Genomic DNA, 19,834 nt, shown 5'->3' on the forward strand with positions numbered 1-19,834 from the left:
GAAGTTAAGTGATAAATTAAAGAAGGGTAGAGAACGTTTTTTCCACAGGTATCTGACACGGGAGACTGAATATGTCATACTTAAAAGAAGATTATTTCAAATTATTACTCTTAAAGGAGATTCTGCAAGCTATTGAATCATGGACACTGGACAATCACCAGTCTATAGACCTGTACATGAAGCAAACTGGTAATAGAGTTGCTTTTTATTAAAGTTTTTGAATTTATACAAACACTTCCTTTAGTATGCAGTCTCAGAACACAGCATCGTGTACCCCAATTTTACTAGTGGAGAATAGATTTGTAGTCCGTCATATCAATGTAATGGCAGCCATCCTTTATGAGACATGTTTAGAGTGAAAAAATGCCATTGTTTATATCAACATGCTCTGTTTACAACGTCCACTGACTTTTTTTTTCTTTCTTTTTTTTGCTACTGAACATCCTTGAAATACACAAAGAATTAGTGTATATTTTTTAAATATACACTAATTCTATAAATATATATTTTTTCACCTAACTTTACTACCTGCTCTCTCCTTCTTCCTGTTCTTCTACAACAGGGGTGTCAAACTCAAATACACAGTGGGCCAAAATTCAAAACTGAAACAAAGTCGCGGGCTAACGTTAATATTTATTGAAATATATTTATTCCTCCAGATATAAGAATGAATCTTTTCTTATGGACTCAAACACGTTTTGCTGAAAAACTGAATCTGGAACAAGCAAAGCTTAATACTAAACAATATATATATTAGCTGTATAATACCAGTAGGCCAGCTCTAATAGTAATTTGGTATGGCCAAATTTGGCCCGCGGGCCAGAGTTTGACACCTATGTTCTACAACATCTCTCTCTTCTTCCTCACCACTCAACTAGAATTATATTCACAGGAAAAAAGAAAAATATAATCTTATGATAATTATTATAAGAGCAGGTTAGGGATCCATAATTGATAACAGTACAGCACACTACTTAGTTATGTGAAATCATCATCAATGAATGTAGAAAAATGGAAGCTACAGCTTTATCATTTTTGGTGAATTTCACCACAAGTCCATTCTTACCCGTTTCTTTTTGCTCTCTCTTTGCCGTTTTCATCTTGCTCTCTCATTCTCTATTCCCTTGTGCTGTCACCCAAAAGTTAAATGTTACAGTTAATAAAAGGTATAAACTGATCCATATCAATTTACAGCAATATTCAAACTGAATACAGACTGCTGCTGGACACTGACTTACAAACACTGAAGCCAAATTCAGCCAAAAGAGGAATAGAAATGTTTAACTAAAATAATAATAAAGTCAGGCCTTGCTAATAAACTCTAGTGATTTAAGCTACAACAGCATGTTTTGGACCCTATTTAGAGAAAAAAATAAAATTAAGCAGACGCTTTATAAGTCACAGCAATGTCCTCGCTTTACCAGAACCGTTTGGACTTTTGGTATATTTCAGTTAAAGTGTGTTTTAAATCTGTATCATGGATTTGTGACATTACTTCCTTATTGTCATAGTAGACTATGTGGCAGGCAAGGGTAGGATCCAAGCGCAGGACTCAGAGGCGGGAGAAATAAAACAAAAGAGGCAGCTTTCGTGCTGTGATACAAAAATGAGCAATGAGCAGAGGGAGATTGAGGATTTAAATACACACAGGATAACGAAAGAATGGGCGACAGGTGGGAACACAGGAGGAACAAATCACACATAATAAGACAGGGGAGGCAAAACTGAACATGCAGAACACAGGACGAGACACTGTTAAAATAAAACGAAACACACTGAGAGGTAGACTAAGACACACAGGCTTGACACTGGGGCCAGGGGAGAAACAGACATGGGGACGTGATTGACACTAAATAGACACAAAAGAACCACCAATCACTGAGATGAAAAACAAAAAAAACAAATGTAAAAACAAGACTGACTAACCACAGGAGGAGACGAGACACTAAGGGAAAGAAACATAAAAATCACAAGGAACTGAAGACTAACTCAAACATACTTATTAAAAGACTTAAAAGTTATCATGAACCTTGGAAGAACAAAAAAGTTTTCAATATTAAGCAACAAACTACACAAACTAGAAAACACTGGGTCATAGTATGTTATAGTTTCTTGGAATTTACTGGTGCTTAGACCAGCAGCACTACAGCTTAGAGTTTGAGATCTTGAAACATTGCTATTCTGCTGTAGTTGGTGCTGGAGTCCTGCTGCTAAAAACCAGTGTTAGAAGAATAATAAACCTAGGAACTTAATCCCATAACATCACTGTGGTGCAATAAACCATTGCTCATCTGAGACTCTACCAAACATCTACCTTCTTTTTACTTTGTGTCAGATGGCAGAGGGAGACAAAGCTGCCAAGAAGAAGAAGCACGGGAGCCGGAACCCGGTTCTGGCCCGGGGCATCGGTCGCTACTGCTGGTCTGCTCGCAGGGCTATATATAAGAAAAAGACCAAGACCACTGAGACCAAGAGGCAGACCTGTGGTGCCATACAATTTTTTTAATATTGATCAAAGACATGCCACTTTTTCTTTGTCACTTTTTTAGATGATAATTTTTTTTGCTCCAGGTGGAGGATAAGAGTAAGGCTAGACCTAAGGCAAGTCATCAAGACTGTTAGAAGAGACAACAGTTTGGGAGGCCAGTCGCAAGGCCAGCATTGGACATGATGGTGATCTGGAAGATGACAAAGCAGGCAAAGCAGGCCTAGGGTTCAACCATTACAGCGAAGACTAATGGGTAACAGCACTGGAAACCGACAACAGAATCCTTCAGGTGGCTTAGTTGGTGGCTTGCAGCGATTGACAGGTGGCCTGCTGGAGCGTGGATTCATTGGTGGCTGGCAGCAATTGAGATGGAGACCCTTGGGATATCCTTGGCAGGTGGAATCCACTCCGGCGTTGTGGCAGGCAGTGGCATGGAGACCATGGCAGGTACTGGCATGTAGTCTGTGGCATGCAGCAGAGAGGGACCAACAGGTTTGGTCCAAGAAGCAGCGGGTGGTGTGGCATCCGAGCGTCCCACAATGCAATTAACATGCAACATGAATGCTACAACAAAGGCGGACGTCGAGGCAAGAATATACTTGTTGTTCTGTTTGTGTCTTTTCGTCAGAATCGGGGAACACGGGATTGTTTTTCGTAGCCATTTCCCTCTTTTCCGGGTTTCGGAAATGGCGGTGTTGATATTTGTGAACAAAATGCTCTCATGAATCATCGAGTATCACAATTTAAGACCTTCTCGGACCGCTTGGAACTGTGGCCGAGCAGGTACTAAAAAAGTATCTGGTACCAGGTACTATGACCAAATGGAAAACCCTGAAAACTGAGGCAAACCGAACTGAGTTGATCCGCAGAGGTATTTATGGAAAAGGGGCTAGAGCAACAGAAAATCAATATTTGGACTACAAGTACCATCACATCCTGTAAACTTAACGTAAACGTAACGTAACGACGCTGGGCAACACCCTTCCCCAGCGTCCTTATATACATCACACGCCTGGATGTCGATCTTTTCGTCAGAAAGGTAAGACAGCCGTGCCTTCGTGTTGCTGTAGGAAAAAAATCTGCTTTCATCCATGATACAGAATAAAAAACACTCTCCAATTATCATGAGATGATTCTTTATGTTTAGACGATACAGTAGATAGCATTATTTCATAGAGAAATGTCTGGTTGGCCGGGAAAGTTGTAACAAGTTGCTAATGGCTAGCTAGCGATACTTGTCGTGTCCAGATTCATGGGCTGCATCCTCCTGAGGCAGCATTTGTAGACCGATTACGATTACGATTACGCACCGAAGGCTGTCCAAATTTGTAGACTCCTCCGAATGCAGCCAACAAATGCGTCCTCCTTTTCCCCGAATTTGAAGGATGGGTCGGGTGTGTCCTTCGTGGCCTATCATATCCTAGAATTCATAGCGCGGCCCAGCCAAACTCCATTTTCCAACAATGGCGGGCTCTACTAAGTTTTAAAATTACTCTTACTAATCTTTCTGGGTCACAAAATAAACTTTTAACATATTTTCAGGCGAGAAAGTAGCTGTGTAAACATCAAATATCTGCTCGGTTTATCAAGATATCGCATATTTGCAAAAGTGCTTCGACGTTTTCAGAGACGTCTGCTACCCACCAGCTCGACAGCTAGCCAGGAGCTCGAGGGTCACTGAAGCCGCCGAGAACGGCACAACTCCCGGCACATCATTTTCAGATCACCGCGGACTACTCGGGTTAAACGTAATATATAAGTCACTTAGACAACCTAAAAATGTTATTGTTGGGCTTTTTTCAGTGTTTTGTTTGTTTGTGAGTAAATCGGTTTGGCTGAGATTAAAGTTATTAGATTAGATTAGATAAAATAAAACTTTATTAATCCCCCGGGTGGGTTCCTCCTTGGTTTTTACACAGCTGACTAAACGTCAAACAGAAAACTGATTAAACAGAAGTATGAGACGGTCGAGAATTTACGGCAGTGTCCTGTTATATTTTAGATAGCAAGGAGCAGACGGCTGAGTTCATTAAACTCCACCGAGACAGCGGCGACGCTAATCTGAAGGCTAGACCGTCCAATTTCCCCAGCCGTTTACTTCTGGCCTACCCGACCTTCTGAGGACCCGGCCCACGTAGACCGCGAAGGCCAGGTCCTCAGGAGGATGCAGCCCATGAATTTGGACACAGGGTTGTCAATTTAGCAACTTTTTTCTTTTTTTTCTTTTTTCAACTTTTCTTCGCCACTTGTTTTGATGATAATTTGTTCTGCTTCAGGTGAAGAAGAAGAATATTAATGCTAGAACAAACACCACTGTCCTCAAGACTGTTGGAAGAGACAACTGTTCAGGAGGTTGGTCACGAGGCCACCGGCAGACGCAATTGTGATCTGGAAGCCGACAAAGAAAGCGCAGCAGGTCTAGGGGTCAACCATTACAGCGAAGACCCATGGACGACAGGACCAGAGGTCAACGACGGGGCGAAGGCGGGACCTTTCAAGTGGCTTGGATTGTGGCAATTAGCAGGCGGCCAGCGGTGGCGTGGCTTGGCAGGTGGTCTGCTGCAGTGTGGATTAGCTGGTGGCTGGCACCCTTTGGAGGATTGGCAGGTGGACTCCACGGTGGTGTCCGCGGCAGGTGGCGGCGTGGAATCCGGGGCAGGTGTCGTGGAGTCCGTGGCAGGCAGCGGAGAGGGACCAACTGATTTGGAGTGGAGTCCACTGCAGGTGACTCTGGTGACACTGTTCTTTCTAATGCAGTCTTATAAGGATATTAATGACAAGCCACACTGTTGAAGTAGCAATGCCTCTGTAAGCACACTGTAACATCATGACATCAACAATACTGTACATAAAACCTGTCTTCATTCTGTCCTGTACTGTTGCCAGCAGACAAGTTAGGAAAATATAACATTTGAAGACAGTCAGAAAAGAATATTAAAATATGCGATCATAACTAGTTTTAATATAGTTATTTTTGTGGTGCTCTTATGGAGAAGGGTCTAAACTCGCCTATGCTACATAAGCTCCTTTTCCATTCGAACCTATTTGGGCCGACTCGCCACTAGACTTGGATCAAATGATTTTCTATTACAGTGTAGTACCTCGAAATGTGCATGGTCTCGAGACAAGGCAAGATGAATGCTACAACAAAGGTGGACGTCCAGTCAAGAATATACCTGCTGCTCTGTCTGTGTCTTTTCGTCAGACTCTGGGAACATGGGATTGTTTTTGTAGCCATTTCCCTCATTGCAGGATTTCAAAAATGGCGGTGTTGAACGAAATGCTCTTATTAATCATTGAGTAAGGCCTGTGACCCAGCCAATCGGTGGCATGCAGTCTGACAATGTCACAATTTATGAACTGCTCAGATGGCTTGGAACTTTGGCAGAACAGGTACTAAATAATACCTGGTACCAGGTGCTATGACCTAATGAAAAACCCTAAAAACCGTGACGAACCGTGCCGAGTCGATCCGAGGAGGTATTTATGGAAATGGGACTAGAGCAACAGAAAATCATTATGTGGACTACAAGTACCATCACGTCATGTAAACAACGTAATTACGTCAACGCCATTGCCCAGCGTCCTTATATACGTCACATGCCCGGATGTCGGTCTTTTTTTCATAGCAAAGGTAAGACAGCCTTTCCTTCGTGTTACTGTGGGAAAGAAATCTGCTTTCATCCGTGTTAGAGAATAAAAAATACTCTCTCCAACTATCATGAGACGATTCATTATGTTTAGACTATACGGTAGACATCATTATTGCCATGATTTATTCTTCATGTTACTGTAGATATGCTTAGATGTGCAGGTTTAGGCCGCCGGCTAGCCTCCGTACAGCCTGTAACGTTAGCAAGGCTGGTGGTTGAAACGTGTCGTCTTTCTTCAGTCTTCGGTTTTATTCATTCCACTTATTCGCTGTCGTTGTTTGGGTATTTCATTTAAACTTGGAAATGTTAAGAAATCAATTTTGTCTAATTGTAAATGAAGACGAGAAATGGCTGGTTAGCCCGGAAAGTTGCTAACGGCTAGCCAGCGTTACTTGTCATGCTTCTGCATTTATGATGGCTCTTTGGTAGTAACCAGCCAAATCATTTTCATAGTACTTTATAGTTTATTAGTGTTTACTGGTGCTTACTAATAGTTTGTGCAGAAATGCAAGCAGCACAACAGCTTAGAGTTTAAGGTCTTAATACATTGCTGTTCTGCTGTTGTTAGTGCAATAAACCTAGGAACACATTCCAATAACATCACTGTGGTATCATAAATCATTGCTCATCTGAGACCCTAACAAACATCTACCTTCTTTTTACTTTGTGTCAGATGGCAGAGGGAGACAAAGCTGCCAAGAAGAAGAAGCACGGGAGCCGGAACCCGGTTCTGGCCCGGGGCATCGGTCGCTACTCCCGGTCCGCTATGTATGCTCGCAGGGCCATGTACAAGAGGAAGACCAAAACCACTGAGACCAAGGTAAGGGCAGACCTTTGACACCACACAAATTGTTTAATAATGGTCAAAGGCATGCCACTTTTTCTTTGCCACTTGTTTTGATGGTAATTTGTTCTCCTTCAGGTGGAAAAGAAGATCCAGGCTAGACCCAAGGCCACTGTCGTCAAAACCGTTGGAGGAGACAAGAACGGAGGCACTCGTGTTGTCAAACTGCGCAAGATGGTGAGTAATGCATATACATTTGTCCTTTCTATTAAGATTTGTTTTATGTAGGTAAAATTTGGAATTCTGTCTGTTCAAACACAGACACAGTTAATGCACAGTGTTTTTAATAGAGTATGTTTATTGCCTTGTGGTCATGTTGTGGTTTTTTGGAGGCAAACATTTGTCCATAAAGTTTATATATTGACAACAACATACAACAGCAATCTAAAGTTTTATTTTCTACTCCGACAGCCCCGCTACTACCCCACAGAGGACGTGCCCCGTAAACTGAAGAGCCATGGGATCAAGCCCTTCTCCCAGCACAAGAGGAACCTGCGTGCCTCCATCACACCAGGAACTGTCCTCATTCTGCTCACTGGGCGCCACCGTGGAAAGGTGACAACAGTTTCTGGCATATGCCTCAATAATGAGTCAGTCTCATCAATTAGCAGGAGCACTTGCAGCTTCACACAGGCTGACTTTTTCAGGCTGTAGCATCAGTTGATGATGTCACATTACAGATGAATATTCTGTTTCAATGTCACCTGGTTTATCTTTAGTGGAAAGTCCACTCTGGGTGTCATAAGAGCAAGGATCTTGCTTTAGGACCAAATCAGCTCTGCTTGCCATAAGTTAAAACTTGCTGGAATCACGAGGTGTTATATTTATTTATTTATTTTTAGGTATTATGTAATCAAAAAACAAAACAAAAACTGTCACCCATAGAAGACTTAGTCAACCCCAAAGGGCATAGTCATGAGTTTTGTTAATGTTGGTCTTGTATACTGAACCATAATGTCACTGGAAGTTAGATTGGTACCTATTTGTGGTTCCCTCTAAGGCCCATTCTGAGCCATGAAAAATTTAATATCGTGTAAATCGGTTGGCTTTGTTACTCTAGAAGAGCAAAAACAAATCCTCCACAGTTGGAAACTGCCTTCATGCCATATGAAGGATCCATAGCAGTGATAGCTTTGGTGTCGGTCATGTTTTGTTTGCAATTCATAGTTTAGTTCATTATAGAAGAATTTTCATAGTAATATTAATGAGTTAGTGTTATAGGGCTAGCAGGCAGTTCATGTCAAATATAAACTACATTGAACGTGAACTGCATCACTGCATGAACACGCCAGTGAAGCACTCAGTCTACAGTTAATGGACTTTACCAAAAGAACCCAAGCTGAGGCATATTTCAGCAGTTTGCTAATGATCTGTTGAGCATTATTTTCTGCCATGAATTATCATAGAACTTTAATTTAAAAAAACAAACAAACCAGTGAATAGATGCAAAACACATGGTATCAGATACATTTTTCCTGAAAATAAACCTGCTGAAGGTTGCTTATCAAACACACTGGGTACATCACCATAATCACACCCTCACTACCACAGACATTGTCGCTCCTACTCTTGAATGCTGCATGGGCGAGTTATGGAAGCGAGCGTTCCCACACACTTCAAACTGCGGCTGACCTAAATAATGCTTCAGCTGTGGAACTGAGAGGCAGAGAGGCCCTTCATTAAAATTAGGAGAGCACGTCAAAAAGATTACTTTTCTCCAATCTTAATAACTTGGCATTAAAGCCGACTGAGGTTATTAAACTGGTCTACCCACTACCATAGTTAAAATGGTCTTATTCATGTTGACACAGGATATATGGAGCAATGGATGCCGTAATGTTAATTCTTAATTCTTTAATGCTTAAATTGCACTTTTTATTTCAGCGCGTGGTCTTCCTGAAGCAGCTCTCCAGTGGTCTCCTGCTCGTCACTGGTAAGGATGGGTTTTGTTCTTCTTTAAATACTGTCATTACTTCACAGTTATGCACATGGCAGTAGAACCTGTAATAAATTAAATTACAAAAAAGATGTTGAGCATCTATTAAACTCTTGTCATCTTTGTTTCCTTTGCACAGGCCCTCTTGCCCTGAACAGAGTCCCCGTGCGCAGGGCCCACCAGAAGTTTGTGATTGCCACAAACACCAAAATTGACATCTCTGGTATGAAGATCCCCAAAACCCTCAACGATGCCTACTTCAAGAAGAAGAAGCTGAGGAGGCCACGTCACCAGGAGGGAGAAATCTTTGATACAGAAAAAGAGGTAATATATATATATATATATATATATATATATATATATATTCTGAATTTTTACTGTACTGAAAATGAGCTTTTGGATTAAAAACGACTGACTCGTTGGTTTTCTTCACGTACAGAAATTCCAGCTGACAGAGCAGAGGAAGGAGGACCAGAAAGCCGTTGATTCTCAGCTGTTGCCCCTTATCAAGAAAGTACCTCAGCTGCAAGGGTACCTGCGCTCTTCCTTCTTCCTGTCTAATGGCGTCTACCCTCACAAGCTGGTTTTCTAAATGTGTTGAAATAAACAGTGACCGCTTCATGCCATGTCTCATCTGGTTTTTACTTAAATTCTTTGCATATGGTCCTTAATAATTAACCTGGCCAATTCAGTAGCACATTGTAATATACATGTCCATCTATATGGGTCAACTATCCAAAGCAACAAAGGGTGGAGAAGTATCAGAAGTGATGTGATTTTAAAAACATAGTAGCAACAATGAAAGCGAATGTTTACCAAGGTGGTTGAAGCCAGCTATGTTTGTGGTTTGGAGACTGAAACAAACACTGAAGACAGGAGATGAGGTTGATGAATAGGATTAGGGGTGAGTTCAACCTATGGACAACTCATGTTGATTGGCTATGAGGTGAGATCAAGATGATATGGATGAGCAGAGAAGTGTTCTAGCTGTACTCTTAAGGGGTCACTACAGTGGATAATCTCTCCATATAGCCTTTTGCCTTTTTGTTTTGCGTGCACTTTTCATCCTCCTTGGTCTCATGTTTGGCACAAATTTAACAATATATTCTCTCTCTCCTGGCATTAATGTCTTGCCTCTTATGTTCTCCAAACTATTCACTCTGTCTTGTATATGATACACCCCTCCTTCAATCTTCTGGTTGCTCTCCTGACCAGGAAAAAATCTTCACCTGCAACTCACCAGAATTTGAAGCTTGAGCCTACAGGGGTGTGGAAACTCCAGACCACAAGGGCTGGTGTCGTACAGGTTTTAGATCTCAACACATTTGAATCAAATGATTAGTTCATTACCAGGCCTCTGGGGAACTTCGAGACATGTTGAGGAGGTGATTTTACCATTTAAATCAGCTGTGTTGGATCAAGGACACGTCTAAAACCTGCAGGACACAGACCCTAAAGGCCTGGAGTTTGACACCTGTGAGCTACCAGGTGAGTGGAAGGACAAAGAGGTCAATGAAAAGGGAGGATTCAGGATCAACTGATTAAGCCATACTAAGAGCTTTATGAAGAAGATACGTTTTAAGCCTAATCTAAAAAGTAAAGATGGTGTTTGTCTTTCTAATTCCAAACTAAGTTGGTTCCACAGAAGAGAGAGCTGAAGGCTCTGTTTGGGATGCTGAACAAATGTTAAAAAGCAATTCTACATATGAACATTTGAGGACATAATGATCAAAGTCATGGGTGCGGTCAAGGTAATGTTACTTAAAGTAAATGTAGACATTTCTAAGACTTTTTATGACTTAGTACAATAGCCTCACTTTTGTGTCAATTTAGAATAAAACCCTAAAAACACATGTACTTCAATTTGAAACATCTGGCTTTATGATTAAAGCTAGGCGTCACCTGAATAGTAATGGATATATATGCAATGTTTTCCCGCTTTATCCAAGGATAATGCATTGGAACAGAACCCTGTGACTCATCATTTAATGGATTTAATGAACTGAAAGACGCTTTGTCATATCAAGACCTGAGGAAGCACAGATTGGAAACCGCTCATCCTGTACAAATGTAACCCCATTACACCATCCTGGAAAGAGACTGGGAGTGGCACAAGTCATGATCATCTTGTTGATGGCGGGGTTATAGATGTGGCCTCAGTATGCAAGATAGTCACATTAACCAATCTGAAAACTGAAATTGAGTGAAATGACCACAGCAGGCATTGGACCCAAACAGCTTAACAGCTATACTTTAATTAAAAAAATGACATGTCTAATGTAACAAGACAAAAATAAATACAAGTGTTTCATCTCTTTAACATGGCCACGTTTTAGTTTTTAGTTTGTTTTTTTTTTTTGTTTTAAATCTTCAAAAACAACAAAGTAGAAAGCAGCACAGAAAAAGGCAGCGGCCCCTTGCCAAGGAATGATAAGTGCCTTTTGTGGAGTCAGTCCGTATTGTATATGGTCAGCTGGTGTCGGGAAAACGCTTTCCCCTCCCCTCTCAGCCAGACTTAAACAGCAGAATGGCCACCTGACCCAAGTAGAAGTAAATGAAATGCTTCGTCTCATGAGTCACGTAACTGCCAAAGTTCCTCCCAACGATGCAGTGCCAGGTTGGGTTATACTTCTTGTCAAACTCCTGAGTGGAACAAAAAATAAAAAAAATTTTTTTTTTTAAAAAAGTGCACAAATGTTAAGCGGGTAAGACAATGCCTGCAAATCCTATATAAGACAAGGTGATGGTCAAAAGTCTTGTTTTTTCCCCCCCTCTCAAACAGGTGAAGATTTCTTGCACTGATTACATTGTAGTAAAAATTATCTGACCAGATCATGAACCATATTTTCAGATTATTCTTTAAAAAAAAAATAATCAAGAAATCCAATTTAAGCCTCCCCCCCAATCATTGGGCAGGGGTAACGGAAAGCACTGAATTTGGAGAAATACACTGGGTGGCCTAGTGTGACAGCTAAGTTTAGATGACATTTTCCACCCATTCAAGGTAAAATATCTGGTCAGATACAAACATATACAAAAAGAGCTGCAAGAAATCACTGATCCCAAATTCCTTATGATATTGGTTTCTTTCCCTACACCACAGAGCTAAAGAATGTGGGCATGAGGCTTCTGAAGGACAGACAGTTCGAGAGGAACAGGTTTCCTCAGGAAGAGAGGAAACAATTGCAAATACCAGGCAGGGTATGTAACTTGCAATGATGCACAGGATGGTTGAGTGCAAAAATAGCCTCAGTCTTCCAGATTTTGCCTGCATGCTTAAGTACAGCCTAGTTTGTGCTTTTTAAAAATGTTTTCTGTTTAGCTTTACCTTTTTAATATATGCAGCGATGTCTTTCTCGATATTGTACTTCTCCAGGGCCTGAGTGGCACACTCCACGGCGTCCTGCTGCATGTCCTCCGACATGTCGGCATTTTTGATCACTGCCTTTCTGTCAGACATGGTTGCCCTGGGAAACCAAAACACAGCGGTGAATTCATCATCCTCACAGGCACACTGGCACGCGCACAATACCGCTGACTGGAGAGCCTGAGCATCCTAAGAGTCCTCATCATTGTCTGACTCAAGCCTTTAACTGCTTCAAGACTAGCGACAGAATAAGAAGGGGAAAAACGCCTATTTTAGTGACGACGCCGGTATTACATAATACCTGATACATAATATTTGAGCTAGCTTTTTCTACGAGTGTTGCATAACTTCAATCAGCTGCAGGCTCGCTGGACGCGCGCTCTGCGTAGTTTCTATGGATACGCAGGACATTGCGATTATATAGTCTCACATTTTCCGAGATTTCAGCCACAAGCCTGTGAAATCAGACTGCACAAATTAAACCACATTGCTTCAACTGCCCTACGTTAGAAAACAGTGAGAATGAACGCCTGTCGCTATCTACTTCGGTGCATAAGTTATCAAAATAATACATCCACAGCTCCCGTTAAAACGTAACGTTTGTCAAAAACAGTACTTAATCTGAAGTAAGGTGTCAACAGGAGAGTGGTTTCCTAGCAAACACATGGCCACATGCACAAGCGATGATGATGCGTTAATTAGCTCAAGCACCATAACTAGCTGATCATTCATCCCGAATAAGAAAAAAGGAACAAACATCAGTTAACGTTACACGCAAACATCACGGCTTCAGTAACATTTGCAAGATATTTAATTAAAATCAAATTTCTTCATGCGAATTGGTTGATTTACCTACTAGTCTCTCGTATACTGTTTCTCTAGTTTTAAAGAGATGACCGCTCCTGAAGTGACAACTCCCGCGAAGTGGTTGACACAAAAGTAACGTGGGTGTGTAGCAGTAAGAGACTGCTGGCTCGACGAGTTCCGATTGGCTGATATTAATGCACAAAGCGCCATCATTGGCTGACTCGGGCCTATCTTGCTGGTATTTCTGCTTGCATTTTATTTCAACCCATCATGCCTTGCGGTTGCTGCTGTTGCCGTGGCAATCGTTGTAAATAACTTATACCACTATTAGGATGTACAACAAATTAATTTACCTCTTTTACAAAAAATATTCACAATTAAGTTAAAAAGTTTTATTTTTCTGTCGTTTAAATTAATTGTTTTGTAAGAGAAATAAAAAACAAACCAAAAAACTTAATGCCAGAGTACTTGAAATTTCTTTCTAGTCGTCTTATCGTCGTTACGACATTATTTTTAATGCCAGAGTAGCATAAGAAAAATAATATATCTCTAAATTATTCACTCATATTTACATTAACATAATTTAACTTAAAACCTACGAAATAAAAACAAACCTGTTGTATATAAGGGGGAAAAACAAACGAACACAAATAGCCCATAGAAACAGTTTTTGGTAAATGCGACGTACCTGGAAAAAGTTGCCTGCAGTAAACAAACCATAATCGTTGAAAATATGGCTTTCAGCTTATATCCCAAGGGTTATGTCATGAATATGGTATATGAACTATTACCTAGTGATTTACATTAGATTTTAAATGTTATAATAAATATAAATAAATAAAAATACAAATATGGTTTTTGTATTGCATTTACTACACTCATACATACAGAAAATGAACAATTTGCATTAACCTCACAGATCCTTTTTTTCTTAAATATTTTCTGACACGTTTGCGTAAACATGTAAAACATATTGTAAGTTGTTAAGTTTTATCTTAATTCAAATATTCAAGTTTTGCATCTTTAGTCTATCCCCTTTCAAAAACAAAGCGTTGAAGATATGATTGTGGTAACCTTCACTACATAGATTTGTTTCACACAAAATAGATTACTCAACTCTACCAGTGCAGTCACACAGCAATGGAGTAAAACAAATATACAAACGAAAACCCCACCAAAACAACTAATTTGTCAAAAGATTTCAATGCCAATTTTGTCCCAAACCAGTTGTATTTGTAAATAACCAGCCTAGCCTGTGAATCATAAATTCCTTGCATGTTCCCTTATAATTTCCAATTGGTCTGCCCAAAGTAGAAAACAAAAATACAATAATATATAAAAAACTATAATTTAAAAACCTTGCACAACTAAAGCAAAGTGTTAAAGAGCACTGTTGTCGAGGGGAATGCTCTGATGACCACAGTCTTCATCGTTTGTGATGCTGAACAAATGTAACAGGAGCCAGTCAACAGTAATTACTTCTTGCAGGTCATTATCCTTTTTTTGGCTTATCAAAAATTAAAAGGTACATATGAGGTAAAATAAAGACATAATAAATTACTAATGAAGATGATTTTAAAAATCTGTTTAAAAACTGATGCAAATGCCTGACTGTGAAGAATTAAACCTCAGGTAATTTTTCTTTCAAAGCATTGTCATGTTTATATCATAATATCATGACTGGGGAAGAAAATTAAAACAAATTAAAATTGTTTCACATTATTTTCTATAAATGTCATGGCTAAGCAGGGATAAGAGTAACACACCAGGAAACATTTATTTTTTTTAGTTCTTTTCTTTTAGGAGAATTGTGGCTTTAATTCCAGATCTAACTGTAAAGCTGTCCTTTGCTTCACTCGCTGCGATCCTTCGGCTCTCTGTATTTGTACTGGATGTAATCAAAGATGTCTTTCTCACTATTCACCAACAGAGGCTCCCCTGCCATACCTACAACAGAAGCACAAAGGAAAACAGCTCATGTTAAAAGCTTATAGTATGAATCACTGGTTGGTGATGAATGATATATATGTTGCTCAGAGCTAGAGAAGAGTTCAGGAAATTCCGTTTTTTTCCTGTTGTTTTAGTCGTTGTTGTTGTTTTTTTGGAACTAACACTCACCAGTGACCCCCAGTGGTCGTATAGTGTACTCGTTGAGAGTGAAGCCCTTCTCCAGTGCGTGGGTCCTCATATTTTTGTTGAAGATGTCACTGCCAGTAAAATACAAAACTCCACAGTAGTACTGATCCTTGGGAATTAACCTTTGAGAATAAATAAAAGACTGTCAGTGAGCAGGAACAAACTACATGTTAAAATATCAAATACAAAAATAGGGTTGCCTCTTTACTGTCTGTGCTGAATAACTGGGAATGCCTGGTACTTGAAAAACAGTACTGGCATTGTTTTAATTACAGCATCACAAATAGATCCCATAAATACACAAAATTAAACATAAGAGCATAGTGCTTAATTATGATTACACATAATCTTGACAAAGAATCCTGAAGCAACAAAATGAATCCCATGAGCCTGTATAAATGTTTCAAATGTAAATGACCAATTTAAAGAAGGGCACCTAATGTCAATACGTCTGTGAAGGTATTCCTCGTCATCCTCATCATTCTGCTGCAGCTGGCAGACTCCCTAGAAAAACAAGATCCAAAACATCATGACCACAGTCATGCGCTACAGCGACTGGGTGCAGTTACAGTACTAACTACATTACAAATCAGTACCTCCTTCAGTAAGACAGAAAATAAACAAGATGCCTCACCATGAACTTGGTGTCTCCTTTGGACAGTGTGTCAGTCACAAACCCGATGGACTCCAAATGCTCAACCACAGCATGAAGGAGTTTTGGCTGCAAAACAGAAACAGAAGAAAAAATAAGATTAAAAAGACATGTCACCCTGTAATTAAACTGAGTGATGGAGTTAAGTCTTACCTGCTTCTCAGTCTGAGAGGTGTAGTTTGGATGGGTCAGCAAAATATCAATATCACCACTCGATGCAGCACCTGGAAGTTATGAACAGTATTAAAAAGGCTCAAGTGGTATTGCAACCTAAAACCTATGGACCAGTAACTTGATACGAATACCTCTCCTGTAGCTTCCACAGATTGTTCCAATATATTCTTGATCAACTTTCTCCAACTCTCCAAGAATAAGAGTCTGGGTAAATACAAGAAATCACAGTGTAAGGGCAGTCTGTATGAAAAAAAAGCATGTAAAGATATTAGAAATATAAAAATCTTGATCACCTCCATCTTTTCCATTTCAGCTCTTGGAATCCTTTTCTCAAACTCTTCAAAGTACCTAAAGACAGCAAAAAACAACTTTAATATCTGAAACATTTTTTCAAAATATTTAAAATACATCAAACCATGATCTGGATGACCAAGAACCTACAAGACAACATCTGGAGAACATTTAGTCACACTTACTTCAGGCCAATCTGTTGATGATGGTTTAGCTTGCGCTCGATCTTTTTCAAATCTAAAAAACAAACAAAAAAACAAAATCAAGAATCCTTCTCATTGAAATTTATTCTATATTTACTTATTTTTTGGTCTTTGCCTTTTTTTCTGGATTGTAAGTAGAGAGGACAGGAAATTAGAGAGAAAGAGAGGGAAAGAAATGCAGCAAAGGGCCACAGGTCAGCTTGAACCTTGCCTGCTGCGTTCTAGCCATGTGGCGTGTGGTTGCCTGCTCACGGCACTAAGCTAAAAAAAGAAAAAATTATACTAACCACACAAAATATGTATCAATTTTAATTTGAGGCAAATGCTACACAAACCTTCTAAAGTCTTCACCCCTTCTTCAACAAACTTCCTTGCAGCAGCAGGTCTGAAGTGAACATAAAGCACATACAATGTTACAACAGAAAGTGAATAATATACTTGGTATATTTTAATTCTGAATATGAACATATAATTTTTTTTATCATAAGTACAGACTGAACATCCAAACAACATACCCAATTCCAGTAACTCTGGTGAGGAAATTGATGGAAGAGCTAGTGTCATCGTTTCGGATCTGTTGGAAGATAGAAATGTAGCGCATCAGTCAGTGTAATAACTCAGTACATATACATAAAAATAACTATTAAAAAAATATTTTTACAGTGTGACATCAGTAATGTGATCTCACATTCTTAGACTCACCTTTTCCAGTTTCCTAAGTTTGCCAGTTTGCAGAAACTCATCAATCTTCTCTGCTATTTTAGCTCCAACACCATCCTGTTGAAATGTGACAACAATCATGAGGCTGCTGCTCAGCAGTGTGATCTGCAGTGATTATGTAAGATGTGCAGAGAAGCTGTTGACAAACAGGCTACAACAGAGGCCATCACATAAACAGCAGCATGAGCACATTAGTGGTAGACAAGATAAATAATGACGGGGGTGCTGCCAGGTTTAACAATGTCATTGTGACAGTGAAAGTCACAGATTTTAAAGCACATGGAGAGGATCAAAGATGATCTCTGATTTGACAACATGCAAAGAGAAATCTGCTGTCCTATATGCCAATTCTTTTGTTAAGAAAGAAGATATTTCTTTCATTTATATTTTTTATCTATCAGTCTGCCTATGACAACATATACATACATACCAGTTTCTTGGCCTCTTCTCCATTTTTGATTTTGTGAGGGTACTTAGAAATCGTAGATGCTGCTTTCCTAAGCACAGAAAAAAGGGACCATGTAAGTCTTAGCAAAAAACATATGTAAAATTGAATTAGGCCACTTTTTCTTTAGGTTAATTTCTTTTAGATCATAAGTGTAAACATGACAATGATGGTGATGGATACTTTATTGATCCCCATGGGGAAATTACTTGTTTTTCTCTGCATTTGACCCATTCACTCAGTGAAGCAGTGGGCAGCCCACTAAGCAGGCGCCCGGGGAGCAGTGTGTAGGGACGGTACCTTGCTCAGGGGTACCTCAGGGTAGCCGTTAAGTGGATTCGAACCGCCGACCTTCCGATCATGGGGCGACCACTTTACCTACTGAGCTATCCCTGCCCCAATGCTATTCTACTTAGTGTATTGTATATTAAATTAACAATGTATCATGTACACCAAGCCAGTGATACAGCATACAGCAAAAACCTAATCATAAATCCAGAAAGTTTATCCTGCACTCGATGCTTTTCTGGTGGACTAGAACACTAGATCATACTTCTCCTATTATAGTTTATCTTAATTGGCTACCTGCTAAATACAAAATCAAATTTAAAATCCTTTTAAGTCCTGAATGACTGGACTCTAGCCTATTATTTCAGCAGAGTCCTTCACTCTCGGACTGGAGGCTTACTTGGCTTACTGGACCCTAAATAACAAAGTTGTAAAGACTTCAGCCATCAGCCCCTTTCCAGTGGAATCAGCTTCCAGTTTATTACTGAAGAGACAGTCACCCTCTCCACTATAAAACTTCCTTTTTGATAACGACAAGGCCTGCTCTGGGGCTTCCCATGATTCAGTTAACCTCTTTTAACACTTTATGTGTTATATACCACTAATGCATGTTATGATTCCTTTTTTACCACCTCCAAGTTCCTGTTGTTGTAAACAGGTCACTACAGACAGGCTCCCCGAACCTAGTTCTACTGGAGGTCTTTTTGGAGGTCCCCCTGTTAAAAGGGGGTTCTTCCTGTGAAGTGCTGCATATCCGATCATGTGGGGTTCACTCTAATAATGTAGTTTTTAGCAACTAAAAAAAAAAGGAAAAAAATAGTTATTTCTCTTAACTCTAAGTGTTTTAAAGAAATTCTAATTCAATAAAATGTTTCTTTTAGCATGAGTCTATTCTTAGTCATATAAACGCTGTAATCTTTAATATGGGGGCGTTGTACTAACACCATCATTGATGGCTGAGTGGACGTAATACACTTGAAACGCTTGTTTTATGAAGACCAGTGACTGGGACAGGTTTTCACATAATTATGAACTTACCTGTATGCATTGTATTTGTGTATTGCTCTGTTGACATTTTTCTCGTAGTTGGCCAATTCTGGAAACAGAGGCAGTGTTAGGACAATGCAAGACTTCACATTTCCCTCATGCTAGTTTAATCTTCTGCCAATTCAGCTGAAGGTAGAAGGCATTTAAATGACAAGGCAGATAGCGAGCGAACCAAATCACACGTGTAAGTAATCCAGATAACTAGATCCAACAACTACAACTCCATATTTAAAATATTTTGATACCCGCTACTCGTGCAAAGTTAGTTTACCAGCACGGTGGGTATTTTTATTCAATAACAGAACCCAACTTCCATGCTAGCTACGGTTAGCTGAGTTCAAAAATCTCTTACGTACCGACGAGAAAGTCTGTTATTCCCTCATTTAGCGACTCCTGTGGCGCTTTCCTCTTGCTCATTTTGAATCTGACAGTCTCTCAAATAAACGCTGGAAAGATATATGAGCGTTTATGTAGGCACAAGAGCCTGAAGCTCGTTTTATTTCCAGCTAGCCTCCTACTAGCAGGTTGGCTTAGGCTAGCTCTCACGCCAAACAATGAACGATAACGTAGAGGGGGCGGGGCGTGCGTAAACCGTCATCGTTAGCCACGGCGTTCACATCTGCTTCAACTAGTATAATTATAGTATAAATGTGACACAAAATGAAACGGAACAATCAAAATTTACTGAGTTCTAGTGTGTTTCTCTATTTATTCATGAAATCAAATTAACTAAAAAAAAGCTGTAGTGTATTGTTTGGTAGGTTTTAAGATTCCACGTTACAA

General features: G+C 39.8%; 3 protein-coding genes across 4 annotated transcripts; 1 reads left to right on the forward strand and 2 right to left on the reverse strand.

Annotated features, from left to right (window-relative positions):
* The first annotated feature begins 6,791 nt into the window (after positions 1–6,791).
* On the forward strand, positions 6,792–9,542 carry rpl6 (ribosomal protein L6). Its single transcript, XM_085295005.1, has 6 exons — positions 6,792–6,961; positions 7,064–7,162; positions 7,397–7,540; positions 8,870–8,918; positions 9,061–9,245; positions 9,361–9,542. Exons 1-6 carry the CDS (start codon positions 6,815–6,817, stop codon positions 9,511–9,513), a joined length of 777 nt encoding a protein of 258 aa, XP_085151131.1. The 5' UTR covers positions 6,792–6,814; the 3' UTR covers positions 9,514–9,542.
* Positions 9,543–11,145: 1,603 nt separating this feature from the next.
* dynll1 (dynein, light chain, LC8-type 1) lies at positions 11,146–13,299 on the reverse strand. 2 transcript variants are annotated; one of them, XM_085295008.1, is made up of 3 exons: positions 13,145–13,299; positions 12,250–12,388; positions 11,146–11,564 (listed from the first exon to the last, which is right to left on the reverse strand). In XM_085295008.1, exons 2-3 carry the CDS (start codon positions 12,379–12,381, stop codon positions 11,427–11,429), a joined length of 270 nt encoding a protein of 89 aa, XP_085151134.1. In that variant the 5' UTR covers positions 12,382–12,388; positions 13,145–13,299; the 3' UTR covers positions 11,146–11,426. The 2 variants fall into 2 exon arrangements, with proteins under 2 accessions (XP_085151134.1, XP_085151133.1); XM_085295007.1 differs by having other exon boundaries at positions 13,141–13,295.
* Positions 13,300–13,945: 646 nt separating this feature from the next.
* Positions 13,946–19,623, reverse strand: polb (polymerase (DNA directed), beta). Its single transcript, XM_085295004.1, has 14 exons — positions 19,408–19,623; positions 19,043–19,100; positions 17,702–17,768; positions 17,254–17,328; positions 17,067–17,125; positions 16,887–16,936; positions 16,534–16,585; positions 16,351–16,405; positions 16,189–16,261; positions 16,037–16,107; positions 15,866–15,952; positions 15,668–15,735; positions 15,214–15,353; positions 13,946–15,042 (listed from the first exon to the last, which is right to left on the reverse strand). The coding sequence occupies exons 1-14, from the start codon at positions 19,466–19,468 to the stop codon at positions 14,948–14,950; spliced, it is 1,011 nt and encodes a 336-aa protein (XP_085151130.1). The 5' UTR covers positions 19,469–19,623; the 3' UTR covers positions 13,946–14,947.
* Between the last annotated feature and the right edge of the window lie 211 nt (positions 19,624–19,834).

This window comes from Mchenga conophoros, linkage group LG12 (assembly GCF_057382185.1).
Source record: "Mchenga conophoros isolate Kocher_MC1m ecotype Shallow Benthic linkage group LG12, M_conophoros_male_GT1.1, whole genome shotgun sequence".
In the NCBI taxonomy this organism is placed as follows: domain Eukaryota; kingdom Metazoa; phylum Chordata; class Actinopteri; order Cichliformes; family Cichlidae; genus Mchenga; species Mchenga conophoros.